The sequence below is a fragment of the Dreissena polymorpha genome, chromosome 3 (genome assembly GCF_020536995.1).
Source record: "Dreissena polymorpha isolate Duluth1 chromosome 3, UMN_Dpol_1.0, whole genome shotgun sequence".
NCBI lineage: Eukaryota > Metazoa > Mollusca > Bivalvia > Myida > Dreissenidae > Dreissena > Dreissena polymorpha.
The window spans coordinates 73,149,398-73,177,287 of record NC_068357.1 but is presented as its reverse complement, the minus strand read 5'-3'; the positions used below and the strand labels follow the sequence as shown (position 1 = coordinate 73,177,287).

Here is a 27,890-nt window from a genome sequence, read left to right as displayed (position 1 = left end):
TTGAGAGTGCAGTACCTTTAGAACGTACTTATGACAATAACAAAATGCGGCACAATAAAATGTTCGGTATCCTATTTATTTTTAATTTGTTATTTTGAATACATTTTACATCAAAATCTAACGCTTATCATTCATTTTTGCAAGTATACAAAGACATGTTTAAAGGGACTTGTTCACAAAAAGAGAAATGAGTCATATAGTAAAAAAGAATGTTTGCATTGTATTTAAACAAGCAAAAAAACTCCTGACTAAGAAAAAAGTTCTCAATTTTGTTTTCTTTATGTATAATAACAAATTGAATTGGTAGAATTATAAAGTATTGTAAAATTTTATAAATGATTTCATAAAATACGCGTTGTGTTTGATTTTATTCCTGCGAGTGTTCAGCCTGAACAAGAAAGCAATTCATAATTTCTTGCAATTATAGTTCCCAGACTTCAATGAATATACCCCCAGTACTAGTATTTGAGGTATAGTGAACAGGGTCTAACAAAAAAAAAGTATCATTTTTATATTATTTATGAGAACAGGAACGTTTTATTTTAAGAAAAGTGCTGCTTGAAGTCATTTTGCTGTGAAAGTCTTCAGTTATTCCTGATAAATAGCATACATGTAATTGTCACTGACATTAAGGCCAATTAACTCTGGATGAGAAATCAAAACAGATATCCTATCATATTCATGGAAGTCAAACAAAGCGCCAAACTTCCGACTTTTAGTAAAATTTGACATCCGATAGGAGCTTTGCGTCTCCTCCGAAACAGTACGTGCGTATCCATAGTGATGTGACAGAACGGAGAGCTTCAATGTTACTATAACATGATCGTCCGACGTCACGATGCCAGATTGGTTTGACATCAGCTGAAGGTTGACGTAGACGAAGTACTTCCCTGGTCTGCGTATAAACAGTTCGCCTTCCAGCTCAAGATGCATGAGACCGCCTTTGGTAGTTGTTCGGCCATTTTTATTCCAGAGGACTCTATGGAAGTCTGTAGATATAATATGCATAATCAACATATACTTGAACGTCATTCTGCGCTGTATATTGTCTCGTAATTTTTTTTATAAATGTAAACTATTATCGGATCTGTATAATCAAGATCTTACCACCATTCGTTGGAAGGAAGTCAACAACACCTACGACCTTTGCTTCTGGCAAGCTGAGTGAGTAGAGGTTGTCTTTTCCGCAGGCAAGATAGAACATGCCCAGGGGACCTAGAAAACCATGGAAACAGATTTGTGCATACACAAATATAATCACTTTTAAGTCATATAACATGAAAACGAAACTGATTTCCAAGGTGTGTATTAAATAACCCTTGCGCACTAACAACTGTGATTTAGGAGTATAGAAGCTGGTATATTAATATTCTGCCACAAAATAGTAAGACTATTTCTAGCAGAATTAACACATTAAATAACATGCGGTTTAAAGATATATGTATATATTGTCTTTCAATAATTACACATAAGAACACTTGGTATATTTCGGGTACATTTACATTGTGCATGTATGTACGTTCCACAATGTATACCTATACAATGTATAAGTGTTTTCTCCTAAGCACCCTTTTCCGTGTTTTGACGAAATGTGTGCGATCAAAGAAATTTAATCATGTTTGGCGTGGTTTTAGCGCACTTCAATCAGCATGCAGTTTAATATGGCGCCGAATAAAATTCGTTCCAGGCGAAGTCAAATTCGACACTTACAAAATTTAGAAAAAAAACAATGCATATATCTTTCAGTCGAATATTACTTATATAACTTTTAAGCAAACTTAATTTTGTTACTTACAATTATCACGTCCACTCAAGTATCACGACAATGCAAACAAGAAAACAATACTCACTCCCAATGGCGTTTTTGAAGAAAATGGACTTGACATTCTGTAAGAAACACGAAAAGGTCCTGATATAACGAAAATCAATAATTTCAATTCTTACATGCAGTATTTCTTATTACAAACTGAACCGAACGGTGTGTTGATATAAATAGTTAAGCTGTGAAGTTCAGATAAAAAAACTCGCCTAAGAATGAAAGATAAATGGAATGTGAAAACGAATTCTCATGAAAAAGACAAGCAAAGCAAACTCAAACTATATATTACATCGATTATAACATTTAAACATAGTCAAGGAACTGCAAAACATGCGGAACTTGAAATTCCTAATGCGTTTTATATCGGCTATTCCATTTGGAAAATAAAGAATAACACAGTTGTACGAAGTTTGCTTTCATTCACATAGTCATGAATATACGGTTATACCGCTGTGATAAAACAAGTACGGTTATTGTAATTCTGCCCATGAGTCTGACCGGCGGTAATATTGAAATACACCATCACAATTATAAAGCTTATATGCATCACATTGCATCCCCCAAAAATTACCGGCAGTAATGTTCAGACATAAAAATGTATATATTCATTCAAAAAGATTACATACAACATAAACAACGGTTACCGCTCTAGATAGTCATCAACGAGATAATCTCTGTTGGGTCTGAGCAGCAGACGTCCTTGTCGTCTGTTCTCAGGTTTTCTACGTGGTTCTAATGGCTTCATCTCTCTCGCGTTCCCACATGATACTGTTATTGCCTCTGATATTTCTTATTTTAATACTTAATGACAAATACCCAATTTATTCAACGAACACCGTTATAAAGAGAACACAATATACACAATGGTTACCGCTATATTCATCAACGAGATAATATCGGCTGTTTCTCCGCAGCAGGCGTCCTTGGCGTCTGTCCTCAAGTTTGCTACGCGGTCTTCAATGGCTTCATCTCTCTCGCGTTCCCACAGAAGGTCTCGGCAGGGGACGCACACGTTGGATCCTTGCAACAGACTCGTATTGGCATTGGCTCTCATTTTTCTCCATTTAATACTTAACGCCAGAAATACAATGGATTGAACAGCCAACGTGATCAAGAGTGTAAATGTAGGTTTTTTCATAATTTGAGGAAAGTTTACAACTAGTACCATGGATCGAAACTGAGTTCCAGTGCTGCAAATGTTGCAGACTAATCTGAAATGTGGAGTTAATTGAAAGTTTATAACGTGTCTAAAGGGGAGTATAGCATATCTATATATACATGAAGTCTATATGTAGCACAAAACGCAAATCAAATGTATACACCGATGTAAAGCGATTTTGTAATCGGTTCGGAGAGCATTTAGTAGTTGTATTATATTTATCGTGTAAATAACGTATATGCATGTTGCATTTAAACATTGTTATTTGTAATATTTGTTAATGTTGAATTGGAACGAATGTACTATATGGTGCGTGTAATGGTTTATCTTGAAAATACATCAACCAATTCTTACGATAACGAGGTGTGCGAACCATTTTAAAGCGCGACTGCACGATTTTTGTCAAATATTTATGAATTTATACAAAATGTGTTAAAACTTATTATTGACGTCGCACTGAAGTGCGGCGACTCGTATGTAATACGTTTTTTTTTCGCTTATGGGAGGAGAAGTTATTTTACGGATCAATGTATATATTTTTGTTGTCAGAATATCTTGCATAGTGGTGATTTTTTTGTGTAAATTAGTGTAAATAAGTACTGCATTTGTGCCTATTACATTTACTACAACATTTATAGCCAATAATGCAAAGCTCATTCTTTTACTTAATAATTGATCACAGGGACTGGGCAATAATAAAAGATCACAGGGACTGGGCAAATACGGGAAACCGGTGAAACTTTCTGGTTTTGTATAAAAACAAAACATAATCAAAATATATTTATTTTGTGGTTTTATTTTTCTAACAATAGCGCAGACCTTTGCTGTTCGAGTTTTTCTTCAATTTTACAAGACGACAGCGATAACACGGTTTATTGCTTTATTGATAACCGTTACACTACAGTCACGTATTAATATCTTAGTTAGAAGGTGATTTTTCAAGCGGTTCCGTAGTGTAGTGGTAACACGCTCGCTTCACATGTGAGAGGCCCAAGGTTCGAGCCCCAGTAGAATCAACTTATTTTATTTGTGTTCTATGTTAACTTTTTGTTTTGATGTAGACATTTTAGTTTAAATAAATATGCTGTTTTGTTGTAACCATTTGTTGTTTTTATTATGCCCATGAAATATATGTGTGAGAGGGTGGGGGTGGGGGGTCGTAAACACATTAAAACTTTTACAGTGTTTTCATATCAATGAGTACTCAACCCCTATCGTAAATGAGCAACGTAAGAATAAGTTCAGAATCATCTTCTCTTGAAGTTGAGAAAAATATGAAATTACGCTTACAAGATGAAGCAGATTTTTTAAAACCTACACAGTTCTGTTCCATTAATGAAAACTACACACGGATGCCAGTAAAAAAAAGGAAACCAATGTACATAAAATGAACTATGAAATATTTGGATGTTACAACACAAAATCATAGATAATGGTTATTTGGGGGTTATAACACAACATCATAGATAATGGTTATTTGGGGGTTATAACACAAAATCATAGATAATGGTTATACCAGTATCTTTTTTTATTTTGTTTAATATAATCGGCCAATGTATTAATATTTACAGTAGAAAAAAATTCGTTCAATGTAACTTCATTGAGGGCCTTTTACACTGAAATTCCCGACGCCCTTTGATGCTTTGCATCAATACTTATCTTGTACATATATTTCAATACAAATTAAAATAAAAGTTAAGACGAACAATTCGAAAATTGCGAAATAAGTAAGATATTTTATTCTGAGAACTAAAATGGCTGTACAGTCGAATTCGACAGCATGCATATCATGCATGTATGATGTGAATCTAAATTTAGTTTTACGTATCATTTTAATTTCCTGCAACGATATCTATTCATACGACACACGAACACTAACTCCGATCCTAATAAAAAGACGAATGCTTCGGTTATTGTAGGAAAATATGTTCGAAATATCTTCGTCACAATCGGGGCGCTAATTTATATTTCCTTCATTTTATGAAATTCGTCTTCAATGTATAATTTTTCTTACCTATTTTGCGTTATTGTAACATATTTTGATCAATATATTACAATTTAACTCAATTTAACGAACATAATAAAACCACATTCTATATCATACCAAAGTATACAGCACGACACTTAATGCACATTACTATATAATGAATCATACAGGTGAGTACAAAAAGCTCCTTTTTTTTAATTGCCTTCACCGGAATTCGATCCTGGGACAATTTGCAGTCAAATCTAAAGCTCCACCACTGATATAATTGCTTTGAGCGTATCTGCGTGTGTTATACGAAATGTAAGAAGTACAAACATGTTCAAATCATTAATGAAAAACGTAACAAGCGCTTCATAATTGTATTGATTTTGAATATAGATTTATATTCATAAAAACGATAATTTTTTAAAATATTTAGTCAAAAGAATTATTTCGAAGATAACAGTAAAATGTATACATTCTTTTTTTACTGTCATTTTGGTCGACAATATGTTAACATGTGCCTTTCTGATCACAAATACTTCACTTAATTCATTATTCGTTTAATTTCATAATACTAGTACGGCTGTCAATATACCCGGTAATGTATAGAAACCAATGGCTGGGCTGTTGATACACATTAGTGTGCCAATGTTCGGGCTGCCAAAATAGCGAAGCGACCAATATCCGCTGTATCAACACACGGATTCTAGATTACACGTCAATATACACTCCGTGATCAACATTAGAATAGGAATAGTTGGGTCTCACTAAAACGCTTACGGAATTTGCATACAATATAGATAACGTTGAAAACTGCATACGATATGAACAAAGAAGGAAATTGCAGACGGTAATCGCTGTCCATTATTGTGGTGTTTATTATGGTTTAGTTATTTTAATTTTATTTTTTGATGTTAAAAATACATGACGGATACTTAAATATTGATGTTTACCTTTTTTATTTTGATATTTTATGGTGTAGATTAACCTAAGTATAACAATCAAAACAGTAGGGCATGGACTGGCAGATCAACATTGTTAATTTTCGGATAAACTTTCTGGATTTTGCCAAGGTATATTTTTCATAGATTTTCAGTTTGTTTGCTTCAAGAAGTAGTATGTGGAAAAACATTTCCTGTAAAAGAATATATTTCATCAATCATAACGTGTTTATGAGACGTATTGGCTCTCATAATGACGATTTTAGCGGATATTTCTGTCTGTTACACAGTTGTCAAAATCTAAAACGCTTCACAATTTATCTGTCAAATCATTTCTTATTATACGATTTTAAAATGACATCAACTGTAGTAACACATCTTTGATACATTTTAGTGCTTATATGCTTCTCAAAGTTTTCTACTTTCACTTTATTTATTTTTAAGATGATTGTATAACTGTTGATCAATTGATAGCTGAAAGACTGTCAAATGAATATGGAATTAGGTTGTAGTAGATACAGTCAAGTTACCATTACCGGATCATTACCCATAGAGGATCACTTTCATGTTCAAGAATGCGCTTCCCGATAAATAGTTGTCAGTTTTGGATGATATTTTGAACACAGCATTTTCAATCACATATAGAAAACAATTATAACAAAAACAAATGAATATAATTTACAACTGGCAATGTAATTTGGGCATTGTAAACAACACAGTTCATGTTTCGACAGTTCAAATAGCGTGGTAGAAGCCCCCTGAGTGGTTTCGATCACGTGATCCGTTATGGCAACAACTGATCTGTTAATGCATGAATTCTGCAGCGAAAAAAAGGTATCACAAATACATTTTGCCTGCGTTTAAAAATAAGACTATATGCTGAATCAGCGAGCAAAGGTATATTTAATCAAACTGATGTAAAAGAAGTCTCAAAACATTTATTGCTTTTCACCAGAACAACTTTATTACGCTACTGATCCGGTAATGGTAACTTGACTGTACATGTATTATAAAATTTGTGTTAAAAATCTGTGTGCAATCCTGTAATGGACTGTAAGCAATCGCAATTCTATTTGTAACACCAGAATTAACCCTTTACATGCTGGGAAATTTGTCGTCTGCTAAAATGTCGTCTGCTGAATTTCTACAATTAGCATTTCTTTGATTTTTTTTCAAAAAATACTATCAGAATAGCAAACAGTTTGGATCCAGATGAGACGCCACATTCTGTGGCGTCTCATCTGGATCCAAACTGTTTGCAAAGGCCTTCAAAATTTGGTTCCCGCACTGAAAGGATTAATGAATGCGTTATCAATGTCAATTAAGTGTTCATGATCAAGTTGACATTAAAGCAGTGATGCGCAAAGATAATGATTCGTTAAAACAAAAAAGAAATAAAAAATGTAGAACAACACAAATTTGGAAGTCACTTTAGAGACTATAGTTTCCAGTTTAAGACAATTTAAAGGTTGTCTGCTCATATGTTTTGGAATATTGGTAAGATTGTTATCAGATTCAATTCTTGTGCGGGCATTTTTTTATATTTGTAATATAGTATGTTTAAATATAATTAAAACCACACATATATATTTTGCAATAATTTTATTAAGGCCTGTATCTTGTTGTTTCAGTGAAGAACTCCAATGATATACATGTAGGGGCATGTGTCCAAAGCTGATCCACATCATAACATACTGATTGGGAATAATGACATAGTACCAAAAGATGTGCTTATACTGTAATTAGCAGGTATGGTATGACTCACACCATGTATTGTTTACCTCATTTGTGTTTACTATTTATTCTATTTTTTCCATGAGGAAAAACAACATATGATTTATTGATTATCTTATCCATGGTATGCGGATGATTAGATAAAAACTTCAGTGCTCCAGCTAGCAATAAATAGAGGGGCGCTGCGCCCCTCTAAAATTTGCCCCCTTAAAAAGCGCCCCTCTATTTTTCTGTCAAATGCCCTTTTGATCTCTAAATTCCTGCTTTCATGCCGTATAAATCGCCAGAAACATCGACATGAATACACAGATAACACCCTTACATGACCGCCTGGGGTGTATTAAGTCAACACATTGTGAACAAACAAGCCCCAAGGGCATGATTTGTTTTTAGATCACTAATTAGCCTTTTGTTGCAGACGATAGTAACATGCTGTGAAAGATTATCTCTGAGGTCACGCTTGGTTAGGCACAATCACACTCGAATGAAATCAAACTCAGCACTATTGATTTTTTTTAACTTCTGAATTCTTTGGCTATAATTTGTTTGCAAAAATAGTGATTTTTAATTCAAAATACCTATTAACATTTGAAAATTAATCACTTTTTTTAATGCGAATATGCGGTTAATTTTTAGTCCGAAATTACCGCATGAAAAACATATTTGTGTTTGGATTTTATTTCTGAACTTTAAAACACTGTCTGTCCCCAATCATGATGAATTTTGACATGAATAGGGGCAGATAGTTGTTAATTCAACAAATAATGAACTTGTTTGGAAGGAGGATTTATCACTCTGCAAGTAAAATGTAATGTTGATATTTTCATATATTTTCGCGACCTAACGAAACGGTCTACGTTGTTGACATTAGTTGAAATAACGTGTTGTGAAATAAATATATCCTATTATTAACAATAACAATGTTTCATTTTAATCTCCAGACTGGATGCTACTCAATAGTGACATTGATCATTGTTTAGACTTTAAATTTGTCAATATAGGTTTTTGTTTTAATTAATATTACTGTGGACAAACATTGGCTCAAAGTTATTTAAAGCAACAAATTTAAGTAGTGACAGTCACAACGTTTTTTTGACCCAGTGAAACCCCTGAATTTATTTAATGTTTTCTTCATTTCATTTTCTTCTAAAAGGCCACTGACTGATGCTGAAACTGGAACCTGAAAGATTAACATGCAGTTCAATGATGATAGGTGATAAAAAAAACATCAAAATCCCCCCCCCCCCCCCACACACCGGAAAGAAATATAATATCTACATATCTCTAATGTGTGTAGTCGGATGCTAGCCCATAGCGGTTAGGAAATTGGCTATTAAGTTGTTTTCCTAAGCGCCAATGAGGAACAGCATACAATTGGTGAAGTCATCCAATGCACAAGTGTTTACAATTAATAAGTATATAGTATAACCAAAGTATATACTTAAGTATATTTATAATCAAATGCCCTTTTTTCCAAAATTACGCGTGAAATGTGCCCTTTTTGGGGAAGCTCCCCTCTATTTTGAAAAGCTGGCTGGAGCACTGAACTTACAGAATTTATTAAACAAAAATGCCTTAGCTCTTTTCACTATGCATATCTGGAGGGAACAGAAATAAAATTATGTACAAAACAAAAATCTTATTTTCATGTTGATAACAGTGTATCATTTGATTAATAATGTGTTGTGTTATTTTTACAAATATTAAGTTCAATAAGAAAAACAACAATGAAGGGAAAAATAACATGTGGTTACCACTGTATTGATGTATTATTGATGTGTTTGTGGAACATTGCAGTCATAAATTATCAGTCATTGTTATATATTTTCATTGCAGATCTTCACAAATGAACCTGGCAGATCCTGGTGCAACCTTACCTTACCATGTTTACATCTAACCGTCAGTTTGAGCTGTGTGTGGGTGGTAACACGGACTATATACATGTATTGCCCAGTAATTGTCTTGTGATGGACCTTTTAAACATATCAAGTATTTAATTGAAGACTTAAGAGGTCAGTTTTCATCAAAGAATTTAAAAATACCGTTTTTTTTGTAAGGGTGAATATGTGGTTATAATGGCATTGATGTATATCTTGTGTCTGTTTTTTAATCAGCCTTTCATCCATAATTATGAATATTAAGCATGATAAAGTATTTTAAGGGAATATAATGTAGAAATGTTATGTTGTTTCTGCACAAGCTTTTGAATACAAGAAATTCTATGTTCACTCAGCACTGTTTACACATTGTCAATGAATTTGCTTGTTTTAGTTTCCAAATCTGTCTGTCTCTAACTCCCTGTGAATAATGTACTTTTTTACATTGCATCCATTGATTTTAAATGGGGTGTATTATGCACATGTCACACTTTTTTTACAAAAACATCAAGGTCAAAGGTAAAATATATGGGTCAAAATCATAACTTTTGCAATATTGAAGATAGCAACTTGATATTTGGCATGCATGTGTACCTCATGGAGCTGCACATTTTGAGTGGTGAAAGGTCAAGGTCATCCTTCAATGTCAAAGGTCAAATATATGGGTCAAAATCGCTCAAAAAGGGACATTGTGTATTGTGTTTTACAAACACATACCTTGTTATGTTATGTAATGGCCTTTCAATCATCTTATTTTTTTTATAAAATACGCTGGATTTGTCTTTTCATTTCATCCATGATATCATTATGTTTTTTTGCCTGTTACATTTTGCGGCCCAATGTACGTGTTAAGCAGTTTAACCATTTACAACGGCATTTGTGGCGAGGCTAACAGTCATAAGGTTGGTCATTACATGCACTGCATATCATAAAATCGTTTGGCTTTTATTGACAAAATTTGCGAAAACGGTGTTTAAGACTAAACATCACAAGTGTCGCAACTTCGTCCCCACCTGGGAATTCAGAGCGCAAATTTCAGATTATAATGTGTCAGATTTTACACTTGTATAATGAAGAAGTCATCTCTTGACAAGATGGTGATGTCCTGATCTCGTTCCAAGCCACACATGATACTTGTTTTGCTTTTAATCAAAATCGGTGTTAAATAGTAAACATAAAAAGTGTCACAAATTCGTCCCTTTTGAGAAGTCAGAGCTAAAATTTCTGATTTTAATTTGTCAGATTTTGCACTTTTATAATGAAGAAGTCATCTCTTGACAAGATGGTGGTGTCCTTATCTCGTGCCGAGCCACAAATGATTCTTGTTTTGGTTCAAAGCAACATATAAACGAAGATTTGTTTAATGTACTTTGTTTTAAATTCTGTTCTTTGAAAAATGCATGTACTTTGTTTTAAATTCTGTTCTTTGAAAAATGCATAATAAGTCATCAACTATTATAATTTTATGAAAATATTACTTTAATTTTGGTTAATGCAGTTATTGATAGAAATTGTTTTAACGCATACGATGTAGATAACGTTCGCGAACCACAATAGAAACGTTCGTTGAGTTCACGTTTAAACGCGACGGTCGCGTTCTTACAGTGGGTATTATTTGTTGATCTTACTTCACTTTATCGACCATTTGTCATTTAACAGTATGAACTCACGAACAATCAAAGTAAAATTAGATGTAAGCGATCGTTTTTTTCCGTTTAAGTTTCAAACATTTGCTCGAAAAAGTGTGCGCAAAGGCTCATTATCGACAATAAAAATAACTTAATAATAAGCTGTAAAAACAACAAGCAACAGTTTATGGGATTTAAGTATTAGTCATATTAAAATATACGGTCAGTACAAACATATATTGTAATATATGCTACTAACAATCGTTAAGTATAAACTGTAAGCAAACATCAACAATAACAATAACAGTTCGAGTATAAATATAGGTGAATGGAAAAAGTGAAAATCATTTAATTGTCTTATGAAAATTATGAGCACAATGTTCTGGTATTTTCTTCGTGCTGTAGCATTCTTGTAGTTTAACGCAATCTCGTGACACCACTGGAATGGCACGACAGTAACACATGGGTTTGACTGCAAAACATAACAGAAACGCGCGAGTACAAGTCTAACAAATGACAGTGTTTTAACAAGTTTGTATTTCTCCTAACCATTACTTCGTTACTATGGAAAAAAAACAATTTTCAAAAACTGTACAGAACAAGAAATTTACGCAGAATTACGACTTCAGTATAACTTGATGTCATGATACAATTAAGTATAAAAATATACTGAAACAATATTGACATAACTTGAAACATCCTTATTATGTACAAATGCATACTGGTACGCCCTTCTCTAGATATTTTGATTTCGACTACTGGATAGATATAGATGCACAGAGGTTAGTAATGAAATGCATTAACAGTTATTTTGCACAACTATTAAATTATAAGTCACATGTTATGTACACTAGCCTGTAGAGATAGTGCAGGACGTTGGCGAGTCGGCGTACGGCATAATACCGAAGGCAACCGGTCACCAAAATCCTGCTATATGATAGGATTGTACTTATATTTTGTATAAGTATATAGATAGCGCGATTTTTTGGTATTTTTATTTGCTGGCGCTAGACTGATGTGGTCGTTTTAAAATGATGTTTTTATGTTTACGGTGACAATTATTTAGTCGGTATTAGATTAATTGGAGGCGGTCGGTATGTCAGTTGAGCAGTCAGTTACATTGCACTTAATGCAAACAAAAACTTTATCATTCATTGACACATCCAATGGTATTTTTATACACGATCTATGATACCAAGAAGGACATCGGTCGCATTGAATCATATTGTCAACGCATTCGGGAAGATTACACAAACAGTAGTTATTTATCCGTTCGCGTTTCACATGAAGCATACTACGTTTACTTAACGTTTTTTGGGTGACCGGAAAAAGAGATATCTCTTCTTGCTCGAAGCAGTGCATCAAGTGCGATCTCATTTGAGAAGAATCAAAAATTATTTCGAATTCCAATTGCTTATTGAGGCAATACTGGGTAGCAAAGGCAATGGCATTAACTCCACAATCAACATTATTGTTTTGTTTCATCACGGTCGGAATTGTGATATCAATGTATTCTTTGTCTTTACCATATAATACTGAAAGTTGTATTTGAAGGCCATGTGGTATTAATCTATCTCTAGAACGATCGTTACCTAAGCTGTCCAATAGAAATATTTGATTATCATGCAAAATCGACACGACCCAATGGTAATTATGGGTGTAGTGAATTTGGCAAGCAGGCTGTGTTACTGGTTCCATTAATTTTTCCACATGCCAATGACTCTTATCTTCGGACAACATAGGTACGGATTCAGATAACTGAAGCCCATTTATAACACCCTTTGCCTTGCGTCTCAATAAGATATGAGCGGCTTCTATGTGACTTGAATATAATTGATCATTTGATATTAAAGCGTAATTATTTTAGTGCAGTCAGACGCAGTAGCCGCCGAAACGTACACCTACTACGTTTGTTAAGTGAAATGTCTGTGCGCCGTTATTTTGCTAGATTTCGTATAACGTCTTCCTTATGAACTGCATAATGTTACAACTTTGATAAAAACACTCAATTCACCATTATTGTTGAGTTAATCATAACGCTAAAACGGACTAACTAATGTACATGGAGAAAGTAAATAAAAAACATTTTCTGGAGCAAGAAGTTGAAAAACAAAACATTACACATCAATTTTGACTTCCATTGCAACCAAATTTAGGTTCGATGATGACAGCCAGATATTGCTCTCTATTAATTGAATGTTTGAAAAATTCGTTAGACCAGTATCATGCGAAAATGGATCTTATTTAATTGTGGTTCCCTCATTGAACTTATGTTGTCTGTCGACTTTTAGAATAATGTGTAAGAAATAAATGTATTGCTTCAGATTCACGAGCTTTTTTTTAAGAAATGAAATATGCAAATGTATGTTATATATATTTTTTTTCTGTTTCTTAAACGTATCTTATTTATTTGTGACTACGTGCTTATTTTTTTAAGAAATGAGAGATTCAAATGTGTCTTATTTATCTTTTATCCATGTCTTAAAGGAATCTTTTCACGCTTTGCTAAATTGACAAAATTGAAAAAAGTTGTTTCAGATTCGTAAGTTTTCGTTTTAGTTATGATATGTGTGAGGAAACAGTAATACTGAACATTAACCATGCTCTAATATAGCCATTATATGCATCTTTTGACGATTTTAAAACCTAAAAATTATAAAGCGTTGCAACGCGAAACGATTGAATAATTTGGAGAGTTCTGTTTTTGTCGTTAAATTTTGTAAAACTACGAATATTGCTTATATAAGGTATAAAATACGTCAAGGATGTATACTCGGCGGAATAGCTCAGTAGGGTAAAGCGTTTTTACTTCAGGACTCTGGCAGGACTCCATGGGTCACTGGTTCGAAACCTGCTCCGGGCAATGTTCTTTTCCTTTTTTTAATTTTTTTTGGATTTTTTACTGGAGCTTTTACGATCCAATGTTTACATTTATCAATATAAAGCATTTAATGAATAAGTTAAAAAAAATGCCAAAATCTGTGAAAAGGCCCCTTTAAATGTGTTTTATTTATATAAGACTACATTCTATACTGCCAGTGTCATGCGAAAATGGATCTTATTTCTTAATATCCACCTTCACACTTTATTCTTTATTAGCGCCGTCTTTCATTAGGCTATCACTATTTAAAGAACAGATTACTGTGAAATTAATTAAAATGTGCAACGGTGATATTGATCCATTCTCGTTGTTAATTTAAAATGTACACAACAGTTTAGCAATAAATGAAATCAGTTATTTTGGCAGTTCATCCTTTTTTTCCAGTACGGTAGCCAGGTTCCTGTGTATTGAGCTGACAAGATAGGGATCATCACAGCAGGTTGCTAATACACAGTGTAGACTTCCCCTGTTTTATTATTGTATTTGTTATTTACCTGATTGGAATAAATGAGTTGTATTCAATCGGGTCTGCTGGCGTTATGTTCAAGGTCATTTTATGTGAAAAGCTGGGTTTCGGACATAATTTCAATCGTTTTGCTTTTATACACAATTTTTGAAATAATGAATATATTGGCGCGATGAAACATGATTTATAAATCAAGCTGACAGAATAGTTTCAGTTCTTAATTATGTGTACGGTAATTTAATTCCCATCTCTCGCTTAACTTAACGTTCAATGGCACGCGCACTTAATCGGAATTTGACCTTTAATTTGATGCAATCCACACAACAAAAATTAGCGGCCAAGTGCAGTATTCTGCGCTCGGCCGCTGATGGTGTATTGTAATATATACAATTATGATAAGAAACAGTAGCAGACAACAGGCATCTGGTTGATAAGAAGAACTGATATATTTATTGGACGTGAATAACATTGCCAACTAAAAATGTTTTGAAATAATAAATTTGCCCAGAATGATTGTATAACATTATTCATCTAGCGGCCAAGTGCATTAATCTGTTTTACTGTTTAGTAATACCATCATTTTTAAACTGATAACGGAAATAAAGAAATATCGTGTTTTTTGTTAAGTGTAAGTGCTTGAATTAATTATTGTATTACATGTGCCGCATTTAAAGATACTACATCCGCACATCAGACCAAGATAGATATATTTGACATAAGACCACACCACAGTGGGGCGTTATGAGAGACAGTAACGATAAGGCTGATAGGTGACATAGACGCACAGACTGAACAAAGTTCATGTTATGTTATGTACGAACGAAAGGCCGCACGAACGTACGGACCGACGGACGAATGAACGAAGGGACGGATGTACGAAGGAACGAACGAACGAACGGATTAGCGAATTGACGAATGAACAGACGGACGGATTAGGCCGGGTTTCCATGCATCCGTGTCCGCGCTCCGGGTCCGCGTTCCGTGTCCGCGTTCCGTATACGGTTACGGAGTATCGTTTCCATGCATCCGCTTATTATTTAAGCCTTTCCGTGTAAAAAGCTCATTCCAAACGTGGTGGTACTTGGATTAGGATGTCGTTATTAGAAGAGCACACATTTTTTATGCTGCGGCAGCACTGCAAGTTAGTAGACGGAAACGCAGACATAGGTACTTGTCACGTGCCATCATAAGAAACCGTCAAAATTACGGTACATACTACCATCTTATAAGAGACTTAGAGCTGAACGATGAAGAGTTTAGGACCTTGGTAAGTTATTAATAATTATTAACAAAATATTTAAATACTGTTATAACCCAAGGTATACAAAAATCCTAAATATCTCAATGTTTCATACCGCTATCAGCTAATTTCTCCAACACCACAGTACAGAAAGCCGAAACTAGCTGATAAGCCACTCTGGACAGGCTGAATTAATGACAATTAGCATAGTTAGATTGATAAACATTACTGATTATTCGTATTACAGACTTTAAAACTTGAATGTGAACCCGAATAGACAAAAAAGAACATAAATAGCGACTTCTTACAGCGTTATATCTTGTTTGAAATATATACTGTGTCTTTTGAAAAGCGATTATAGAGTGTAGACGGTATATATTCGAATTGTTTGATGCAATGTCTTTGTATTCTTTCTTACGTTGGTTGTATATTTCAGAGTGATCCCTTACTAAATATATTATTTTTTCACTAATATTTATGCTTGAAAGTCGACCATTCATGTTCACTTCCGTCCGTGTACTGAGTCCGCGTCCGTGAAAAATCGCTCATCGAGCGATTTTTCACGGACGCAATTCGCGGACGAAAAATGAGGACGCAGAACGCGGATACATGGAATCGCTCCAACAGATTTCAACCAGTTCGTTTTTTTCGCGGAAACGGACACACGGACACGGAACGCGGACGCGGAGACATGGAAACCCGGCCTTAACGAAGAAGGGACGGACGGACGCATGTATTCAATGCGCTTTCGGTAATTCTTTTGCGCTTTCGGTACCGATACCGAAAGCGCGCGCTTTCGGTTAATCTAGTAACCCCACTTGTCACTCGCTCACAGCTTCTTTCGCATATTCAGTCCATCAATCCCATTCTTACAGTAAGTCAATTAGTGAGTTTCCTCCGGCTCAATATTTTCATTAGCCGAATTTACGGTAGATCACATACATTCTTTACATTCTATCAGTTTTATGGCGTTTGATGAAAAAAAGTTATAGCCAAATTATTCAATCAGTGTAACTGTATTTCAATCGCGCACTTGTAAACTCGCACTGTCAGTAAATCGCATGTTCATTCGCGGAGTGAGTCCGTCCCTCAAACATTCTTACAGTCAGTCACTCGCTTACATAAACAGTCGCGCAGTCAGTCGATCACACCGTCGAAAAGTAAATCGCATAGTTAGTCAATCACTCACTGTGAAACTCAAAGAGGATGCAAAAATCAAAATATTCATACTTAAAGAGGATGCAAAAATCCTAAAGCGTGCAACAAATGTCCTTCCTCAGACAACATATCGCAAAATCATGAATTGGCAATAGTAATTGTATAAGTGTATATAGAATGTGATAATATTGTATATGTAGTATACATGTTCTTAAACGACAAAGAACTACTTATTTTGTTATAATATAAAACTATATCTGAAACCCCAAAATCATTTAGAAGTTACCTTACAGTAAAATACACATGAATCCCAGTTCGAAAGACCCATTTTGCAATCTTCAATAGCTATGCAGTACATAGTTACAACAATAATGTACTTTATTTGGTTCACTATTGGCCCCAATCCTGTGTATTATCCCCGTTCATTGATATCCTGCTGTGGTCACAGAGCAGCGATCATTATCGGTGATCAAAACTAACAGGTGCACAGGAAAAAAATGCATTAACCCAGTGGTAGGTCCGTTGAGAGCTTATGAGGATTATACGCATAATGTGGATATGCTGGGGTCTGTCATTTATTGACGCTGTATTTTTCAATGAACGGAGATAATACACAGGATTGATACTTTATTAATTAACTCTTTTTGCTAATATATATATATAAAGGCAAATAAAAGCATTTGTAAAGTATATCAACGGACAGGAATATGTTATACATCTTCATTCTGATTTAAATCACACAGCTTTACATTACTTTAATATTTTCATAAAATATTTGATGATATGTAAATCACGTAAGAATGCTTAAAGAATCGATATTACCATTGCGTCTGATCTTCAAATTGTATTTTTGAAAACTGATTAACACGATAAGTTAATAAAGTATGTCCGTCTCTCTTATATTAAATACATTGTAAACAAGTGGTTTTATAACAACAACAACCACAACATCATAAGTGGTATTACATAAATGGAGAATGAAATATCTTAACCAAATATACAATTATAATTACATTTCTATATTTCTTTATTTGCTCATTTTCAAATGAATAATATAATGAGAATTGTATTCCGTGTATTTTAAAAATCGAATTTGGCGTGTAAACGCTTATACAAAAATCTACCAATTTTATTTTAATAGTTTGCTGACTCCTTTATCAAATAATAAATACAATCAACTGAACCAGAGGTATATTTATATAACAGAACAGAATATATTTTAATTTGTTTCACAGGCCACATAAAACAGTACATACGTTGTAACAGCATTTAGCTCACAAAATTTTATTTCTCAAAACAACAATTACAAAATTATTTAGGGAAGGCGATCAGTGAGTTTACTTTTTGATTTTTGTAGCATTATCAATCAGTATTTTTTTCCATTACGGAATATATCTAAAAACAGACATTTACTATTGTATGCTAGAAGCTTTATTGTAAGCTTCATTGCTGAAATAAATGTTGTTGTTGAATTTGATAGATCTCCTGCTTATTTATCTGTCTTCCTTAAAAACGCTGTGTCTATTTTTGATACATATCGGGTATTAAAATAGTATTAAAATAATACAAGACACTAGATACATATCGTTTAAGGTTGTATCAAAATAAGGTACATGAAAATTACTTTTGCCGCAATTATTGGTAATTACTTTTACTATTACACACTAAAACTTTATATACATGTATCAAATGGTAACATTTACGTTTATAATAAGTTTAATACACATAAAGTATTACATTTGCAAATTAGACAGATAAAACATTATTTCTAGTGAACCCTAAAAAACATCAATTATCACTAATTTTACGAGGAGTATAAGAGGTTAACAAGTTACTGGTTCCCCAACGAACCCCAAAGTTTATTTTGGTATTCCATGTTAAGTTTTCATCATTTTTGCTTATTACACTTAATTAACCAGCTGTATATTTTGCGATCGTATTATCTAAATTTAATAATTGTAATTTGCCAACAAGTGACGAAAGAGATTATACAGAGATTTGAAAGTTGAATTCATGTCATTTGTATATTAATAAATAATTCTTATTCAATTGAATAGTAAAACAAGCTAACGACCTATCTCTCCTACTTTTTGTCTATGTAAGTGGAAATTAATAACATTGTTTGGCCTAAATACCCATCAGAATTTCTACGAATTGTCGGAATAGTTCTATAATATAGATGTTTGTTTAATTTTATAAAACTTTTTCTATCATAAAGAGTTGTACACATTAGCGTTTAGCAATTTTATGAACTGAATTCGATAAAACGTATAATCGTACTATTTAATCGCTTAAAAGTTTCTCTACGGTTACCTTCCCAAACTTTCGATGGGCGAGTACCCTATTTATAGTATGGGGACCTACGTACGTTCAATCATACTACAATTTTGAAACGGATATTGCAATAGTTTTTAATCACTACACAAGTGCATGTGCATGTATGTATTGTACATAGGAAATGCCATAGCGTGTAAAATAAACTGAATTTGTAGACTTATTACTTAGGTACCACCCCTAATGTTCAGTGTTATCGTACTATTTGCCCTTCCTAGCTATATAATCATCACTATCATTATCACCGTGATTGATATAATCATCATTATTAGTATTATCATTATCACTATCATAATCCTACCTTTATGTTACCTACCCTATACTGGAGATTTTTCATGTAACAACTCTTTTTCACAATATACGATGATTTATCGTATAGACTACTGTTTGTTTGATATTTGTGACATTCTCTTATAAGTAAGCTCACAAGTTATTAAAAATTGTTATTGTTTTGTAAACTGTGAACACTAATAAGATACTGTTCTATCAAGTTATTATTTAATTATCTCATTTTTACATAAAAGTTTACACCAAATGCTTAACGTTTTAAAGTAGATACATGAAGAAAAAAATTTACCATTTCGAGTATGCCCTTATTCAATTAGTTACCATGTTAACTAACAGCTTGCCGATATACTTTGAAAACTTTGAATTATATTTATTATTCCATATGAGCAACAGGAAAATGCACATTCGAAACATTTGAAATAAATATTAGCAAATAAATAATGAGCCCTGCTCTGTGAAAATGAGTTTAAATGCATGTGCGTACAGATTCGTCCCAGATTAGTCTGTGGAGTCCGCACAGTCTAATCAGGGACGACACTTTCCGCTTTTATGACATTTTTCGTTTAACGAAAGTCTCTTCTAAGCAAAAGTCGAGTTTATGTGGAAAGTGTCGTCCCTAATTAGCCTGTGCGGACAGCACAATCTATTCCAGGACGACACTTTACGCACATGTACATTAAGCCCCTTTTCACATATCGAGTCTCTAGTATTTTATTCCAACGTTCTAATATTGTTTCATTAAATAAATATATATTGACTGTCGTTTTAAATGTGCGGGGTAAGAACTATACTGCTAAAAATGTTATATTATATTATACATATATCTTATAACATATAGCACATTATGCTCTAACTGGAATTTAAATTCTCGTAGCTGTTCTGTTGTTTTATAGTCCTAGGTGCTCGGATTCTTACCACATATTTTTTTTATTAAACAAATAAATCATATTGTACGGTCATTACACACTTCCGAACAGACGGCACTTCTCTTTTTGTGTTAAAATTTTATTTTTAGTGGCTGTAAATCTAACCAATTATTTTGTTGACAGATAAATGTTATTGTGTGTGTATACATAATGAGAAGATGTATAAGCAATGTACATCTAACTTATTCCCGTCGGCGAGTAATATACAAAATTAATTTATGTTCTTATTTAAATAATAAATACAATGATCTACAGTTATTTATACATTTAAACTCTGTTCTTAGATACAAATCGAGTTGTTAAAAAACGACAGCATTTGTAACACATTCTAGATTATCGTCACATCAAACTGATAATTGTTGCGGAAATTGATGGATATTAATTAGCATGGGGTGTCTTAACTCGAATACTATGGAGTCCACCTGCCAGCTCTGCTGACACTTAACTTGTGTATAAAGGGCAAAAAGTGGGAAAAAAAAATTTTGCTATAAAAACACAAGTACTGCAGAGTAAGTATATTCTACACTTCTGCTATGGTGTCGCGCAGGGGGATTGTGGATATTTTTCGAGACCAGTATAGAAAATGTTAGCACCTGTTGGAGCCATATGACACGTGTGACCGGATATTAATCATTAAGTTAGATGTTTTGTGTTGTTTTTCTTAGAACATGGATTGTGTGCGTTAATTCTTTAAAAAAAGTGGAAATATATATTAGTTTTCAGCGTTCTCTATATCGTCTGCGTGTCATTTATATAAAAACGCAGAAATACCTATACATTTCCTGTCTTTTTTAATTGTATATGAAATTGCAAAGAAAAAAACACCGAAAAATTACACCCGTAACATATTACCCACGGACTTCAACCGGTTTTAAATATTTTCTTTTTGATTAAACTATCGGTACTATGGATAATAATGGATAATAATGCTACTATTTTTAATAAAATATCACATTTACAAGTGTTGCGCATCTTAGTGACGTGTAAATAATGATTTAAATCCATTTTATTAAAGCCCGTCTGCATTTTCCTTCTTTGTCCATATCGTATGCAATTTCCTTCTTTGTTCATATCGTATGCAGTTTTCAACGTTATCTATATGGAATGAGTGATGTATTGGACGTCATCATTGATGACGTTCAATCGAACGAATGATAAAGGGGGCTAAGTTTCGTTAAGTTGGTGCAAATCACTGCGATTTGAGCGCCTTGAAAACTGGCTTAGCACGTTTGCTGAAATTTGACATGTATATGGACAAGAATGCGATCTACCTGTTGGCGTAGGCGTTATACCTGGGAAAAATCTAGTTTTTGATGAAATCACGAAAAAATTTCGCAAGTTTTACATAACCGGAATTACAAAATGCGTTATGTGGATATACCGATACCCTACCGAAATATCCGAAATCAAACTTTCATAAAAACAATGTTTCATTAGTTATTTCAGTGTATTTCGCAACAATCTATATTAAAATACGCAGTTTTTCGATAAATAATCAATATTAATGGGGATTTCGTGGGATCTCGGGGATTCCTGGGGATTTTGGTAATTGCAGGAACGTCGGTATTTCTTCACACACGTCAAAATGGCCGACTTCGACAGAAAGAACGCTTAAAAGTATTTACAAAATAACATCATCACAAACGATGTAAAGTGAACGCTACTTATCCGTTTTGTATACAAGTATACGATCCATTGGAAAACACTAACATTTGACATACAAAAACGCCAGTGGATATGGAAATCTTCATCGTTGGAAATAGCAGACGGCGTCGACCAATGGCGAAAACAACGCGAGAAAGTATTAACAAAATAACATAATTAAAAATGATGTTAAGTGAACGCTAATTCGCTGTTTTGTAGATAAGTATACGATCTATTGAAAACCATAACATTTGACATAAAACACCCGTGGATATGCAAATCTTCTGCGTACCAAATAGCAGACATCATGCGGCGTCTAATCTGAGTCTACGCTGTTTGCCAAGGCCGATAGTATAATGAATGGAAATGCACAAACTCAGCAACTGGCAAGCATATATGCATTAGTAGATTGTTTCGTGATTATTTAGAAACGACTACATAATTCTTTTGGTTCAGCCAGTGCAACTTAACAGAAATAAGTATAATAGTTTCTACACCTGACAACAATGTGCCAACTTTATACAAGGTAAGTTGTTTACATTATTTAAAATATTTCAAGCTTACAGTATACAACAATAAACAGCTGGTACAATGTAATGTCATCGTTTTAATTTTAATAAGCCCGTGGTTAATTACCCTTTTTAATCTTATGGTTCAATGCATCTCTAACACCTTCAATTGACATTCTCGGCTCGGGTACTACTTACCGGTACATGTACCCCGGGTACTCTTAACTTTACTTACATGTAGCCCGGGTACGGTAAAGAAACTTAAACATACCTGCAAATATTAGATTGTATCCGAGTTGTATATCTGCCAAAAATCCGATGTCGTTAAACATGCTAGCGATTAAAGTAAAACAATATTGTTTACCTTAAAGAAACTTCTCTTTAAAAAAAATCTGCATCAACATGCTTTTTAGTATGAGTGTTGAGAGGACGCCGTAGGAATAATCAAGTAATCAAGAATACGTCTCTGTTTCTGCTTTTATTTCCTTTATGTATAATGACGATAAGGATTGACGACTAACATTGACGGCAATGATAACAAGCATTGAAAACTAACACTAACGACAAGGATTGGCGTCTAGATGTAACATTGACGATTCTCTACAATAAATGAAATTAACAATAAAGAATGAATAATACGATTATAGTACAACAGATCTGCTATTCGAAGTATAATATGATAGCATACACTCATTAGAATAAAAGGTTTCATAAATAACAATTTGAAACATTTTCAATAAATATCGAAATATCTTATACAATATTTATTACACAGCATGAATTATTTGTTAAAACATAATATAAATACCAAATATGGTGTTCCCCATTTAACGGACCTCGCAAACCAAAAAATGTTTCTTTAAAAAAATCTATGACGGTAAAAAGTGAACGTGCGACATCGCGGAAAATATACTTGACAACGTCATACAATGACGCGACTTTAAACAATTTAAGATTTTAAATTGAATCACATTAATGATTGTAAAAATGAGTTTTGATAATACATTGTATAAATGCCATTTAACAGAAAATTGACATAAATGTAAACATAATTAATTTTTACAAAATAGCCGACAACAACCGATTTAGTGTTAAAATTCCCGGGTATGTTTTAGTATATTTACCGTACCCAGGGTACGAGCCTTACTAACTGTATTATTATTATATCTCACCGACTACCTTTACCTTGTTGTGTTTCAACCTGAAATTTATGTAAAATCCGGCTTTCTTTACTTTTATTTTTCATTCATTTGATTACGCAATTGTTGACGTATCTCGTGGAAAATTATTTGAATCTTTGGATTTTAGTGACGACAAGCTGGAAGTGTCAATTTATTTTTTACAATGAATCTAAGATGTATTTAATTTTTGTGTGTTTGTCATGCATAGTTCAGTGTTTTCCAGAAAAATTTGAGTAGCCAGTTATATGGCCGGCAACTATGCAGTAAAACCAAAGCATTTGTGACATTTACTTGATATATTTGGGAAAAGTAGCCGGCATCAAGAGTTAATGTAACCGGCAAGATCGCTAGCAGCCGGTATTTAAAGAGAACACTGATAATAGTAAACTAAATCTCTACGACGGGATTACAGCTTTGTAAAATTGTTTTTTGGGTGATAATGGTTAGTAATTCATACTAATGTTATTAAAAAATATCGGCTTTAAATTTAATTTGGAGAATGGGATGGAAGAACAGAAAATGAAGAGCATACAGGGATGGAAATAAGTGGTTTACCGTGAACCCGGGGCAAGTAGATTTTTGCCTGGGCAACTCAATTTCAAAAGTTGGTAAACTTCTTTTTTTTAAAGCTTAAAACAATTCACTGCAATAAAAATTGAAAAACAATTGATCACCATGGATCAATACTAGTTAAATAACATTCATTATTTAGGAATAGGACATGATTCAATTCAGGCTCATAATAAAACATCATGCATTGAACATGTGTTGTCCGCAAATGTATTTAATTATCTATTATTTTATTAAATAAATGTATAATATTCACATGTTCATATTTCTGGGCTCGTTATTCTTTATCTGGGCAACCAAAATACTAAAGATGGTTGCCCACAATAGTAAACAGTTAGTTTCAATCCCTGGCATATCATTGTATCTCTATTGTTATAAGCATTGCATTAAAGTTGTGATTGAGGTTAGCCTGTTGTTTATGGTATATTTACATTTTAGCTTGACTGTTATATATGAAATATATATAGTCGAGCTATCCTACTCAACCCGGCGTCGGCGTGCGCATTGGAATGTTTGCGTACCACCTCAAATATATTTCCTATGTCCATTGACATATTGCTTTTATATTTTGCATACTTCATTACCGACATAACCCCAATCTATAAACAAGAGCAGACAACTCATTTACTGTATCAAGCATTTTAACAGAATTAGGCCCTTTTTCACTAAGAATAATATGCATATTATTGATAAATCTATGTTAAAGTTTGCATATGACCTCAAATATTTTTTATGTCACTTGACATATTGCGTTCATACACCATGTATTTTGCTTATTAACCAACATGACCCCAATGTATAAACAAGAGCAGATAACTGTATCAAGCATTTTGTAACAATTATGGCCTTTTTTTCACTTAGAATAAGCATATAATTGATAAATGTATTTTTAAGTTTGCGTACCACCTTTAAATTGCCATAACTTGTTTATTATGCTCCCCCCCCAAATTTTTTAGGGGGAGCATATAGTCGCCGCTTCGTCTGTCCGTCGATGCAAAAATTTGTTTCGTACCCAATTTTTTTTGTACCCAAATTTATATATGTACCCTTTTTTTTTCGTACCCAAATAGTTTTTTGTACCCTAATTTTTTCGTTCCCTATAGGTTTTCATAACCAAATTTTTTTTTGTACCCAATTTTTTTTTACACAAATTTGTTAGAACCCAAATTTCTTTGAACCCATTTGTTCGTACTCAAATTTTTTTCGTACCCAAATTCGTTTTGTTCCCAATTTTTTTTGTACCCAAATTTTTATTTGAACCTTTTTTTTCGTACCCAAATAGTTTTTCGTACCCTAATTTTTTTTATAACCAATTTTTTTTCGTACCCACATTTTTTTGTACCCAATTTTTTCGTAAACAAATTTGTTCGTACCCAAATTTCTTCGTACCCATTTGTTCGTACTCATTTTTTTTTCGTACACACATTTTTTCGTACCTTATTTTTTATTTGTACCCATTTTTTTCGTACCAAAATAGTTTTTTCGTTCCCTTATTTTGTTTGTACCCTTTTTATCGTACTCAAATTTGTTTTCGTACCCAAATTTGTTTTTTTTTCCTACCCACATATTTTTTCGTACCATTTTTTTATAGAAATAATCGATTTTCAATTTGATTTCATCTCTCCACTCATTCCATCACGCGAAACCCTTAAGGTGTCGCAACTCTAGTATTGTATGCATAATCCGTAAGCGTTTTAGTGACGGCCGGAATAGTTGTCCGTAGGAACAGATTCGAGATTCTTTAAATACATGTTCGTTTATTTTTAATCATCAGTCGGAATCGTAAAATTATAAAACTATTAGTATTAAACGTAAGATACGCTAATAGGAAGTACACACTGACCTGAATTTGTGATCACATCGACTCAAATGGTAAAACTGAAGATAGACAACATGTCAACAATATTAAATAGACACTAATTATGTTCTTATTCAATGCTATAAATAGCGACTACTAGTATATAGGTGTTTTCCGTATAATGCTATAAATAGCGAATATGTCAGCACAATAGTTTGTCAGTTTCACATTATAAGCCAATAAGACATAATCTGGCTAAGATTTTAACACCTTTATAACATCTTGATACAACTGTTTGGCGATCAGTCTTGAAGATTGGTTAACAAAACAGCAAAAAATCAGATCAAAGTCTAAATATATTGTTTTGTCATGCATACCTGGGGGATACCGTAGTAATTGTGGGTGTATTGTTCTGTTATGTGCTGTTCTGATTATTATCGCTTGTTAAATAAATTACCGCTAACAGCACCACACCCACACATTCCAATTTAGGTCTTGTAACAACTAAGTTATGTTTTTGGCTGTATGTCTGGTTTTTAATTCCCATCAAAAGTGTGGCATATTATTTGATGTAGTCAGTATGTCGAGCGCTAGAAATAAAATTTCACTTATTTATTTCATGACTTTGCATATAATGACAGCGAAACATGGTAGCACCAGGCTTGCTTTGAAAGAGAAATAATTCCGCTTGAATATCACTTCATAACCAGACGGGACAGAACCCATAGTCATCATGGTGGGGTCATGATCGCAACCAAGGACAGTATCGTTGGTACCGAAATCACAACCAACTAGAAATGGCGCGGCAGAGGCCGACGCGTATCCCCACGCCGAATGTTTGACCTAGGTGTGCCCCAGGGTTGGTAATGGGGCCATGCATAGCTGAGATTGACCGTATTGTCATAAGAGAAGTTCATCATCAATTAGAAGTGAATTGGTGTAGAAATGAAGAAGTTATAGTAAAAGGCAATTTTGGGTGGGTGTGACATATGTGGGCAGGGCGCCCCAGGGTTGGTAATTGTGCCATGCATAGTTGAGATTGACCGTATTGTCATAAGAGAAGTTCAGTATCAATTTGAAGTGAATCGGTGTAGAAATGAAGAAATTATAGTAAAAGGCAATTTTGGGCGGGTGTGGTCTATGTGGGCGGGGCCCCAGGGTTGGTAATGGGGCCATGCATAGTTGAGATTGACCGTATTGTCATAAGAGAGGTTCAGTATCAATTTGAAGTGAATCGGTGAAGAAATGAAGAAATTATAGTAAAAGGCAATTTTGGGTGGGTGTGGTCTATGTGGGCGGGGCGCCCCAGGGTTGGTAAAGGGGCCATGCATAGTTGAGATTGACTGTATTGTCATAAGAGAAGTTCAATATCAATTTGAAGTGAATCGGTGTATAAATGAAGAAATTATAGTAAAGGCAATTTTGGGTGGGTGTGGTCTATGTGGGCGGGGCCCCAGGGTTGGTTATGGGGCCATGCATAGTTGAGATTGACCCAAATGTCATAAGAGAAGTTCAGTATCAATTTGAAGTGAATCCGTGTAGAAATGAAAAAATTATAGTAAATGGAATTTTTTGGTGGGTGTGGCCTATGTGGGCGGGCGCCCCAGGGTTGGGATTGGGGCCATGCATAGTTGAGATTGACCCTCATGTCATAACAAAAATTCAGTATCAATTTGAAGTGAATCCGTGTAGAAATGAAAAAATTATAGTAAATGGAAATTTTTGGTGGGTGTGGCCTATGTGGGCGGGGCGCCCCAGGGTTGGGAAT

General features: G+C 33.8%; 1 protein-coding gene and 1 long non-coding RNA gene across 2 annotated transcripts; one reads left to right on the top strand and one right to left on the bottom strand.

Annotated features, from left to right (window-relative positions):
• Positions 1–60: 60 nt before the first annotated feature.
• Positions 61–26,898, bottom strand: LOC127874753 (uncharacterized). The gene is made up of 5 exons (XM_052419345.1): positions 26,168–26,898; positions 2,691–3,030; positions 1,851–1,887; positions 1,108–1,215; positions 61–989 (listed from the first exon to the last, which is right to left on the bottom strand). The coding sequence occupies exons 2-5, from the start codon at positions 2,985–2,987 to the stop codon at positions 589–591; spliced, it is 843 nt and encodes a 280-aa protein (XP_052275305.1). The 5' UTR covers positions 2,988–3,030; positions 26,168–26,898; the 3' UTR covers positions 61–588.
• LOC127874759 (uncharacterized) lies at positions 5,967–20,292 on the top strand. The gene is made up of 4 exons (XR_008047077.1): positions 5,967–6,020; positions 7,520–7,637; positions 9,459–11,075; positions 20,278–20,292. It is a non-coding gene; the product is annotated as an uncharacterized LOC127874759 (long non-coding RNA).
• Positions 26,899–27,890: the final 992 nt, after the last annotated feature.

Bases quoted from the DNA above. Each gene is read 5' to 3' on its own strand.
- LOC127874753 (XM_052419345.1), bottom strand. From the start codon at position 2,987: ATGGTACTAGTTGTAAACTTTCCTCAAATTATGAAAAAACCTACATTT. The intron at 1,216-1,850 runs GTGAGTATTGTT...ATGGTTTTCTAG, and splicing joins CTTCAAAAACGCCATTGGGA to GTCCCCTGGGCATGTTCTAT. The intron at 990-1,107 runs GTAAGATCTTGA...TTATATCTACAG, and splicing joins CTTCCTTCCAACGAATGGTG to ACTTCCATAGAGTCCTCTGG.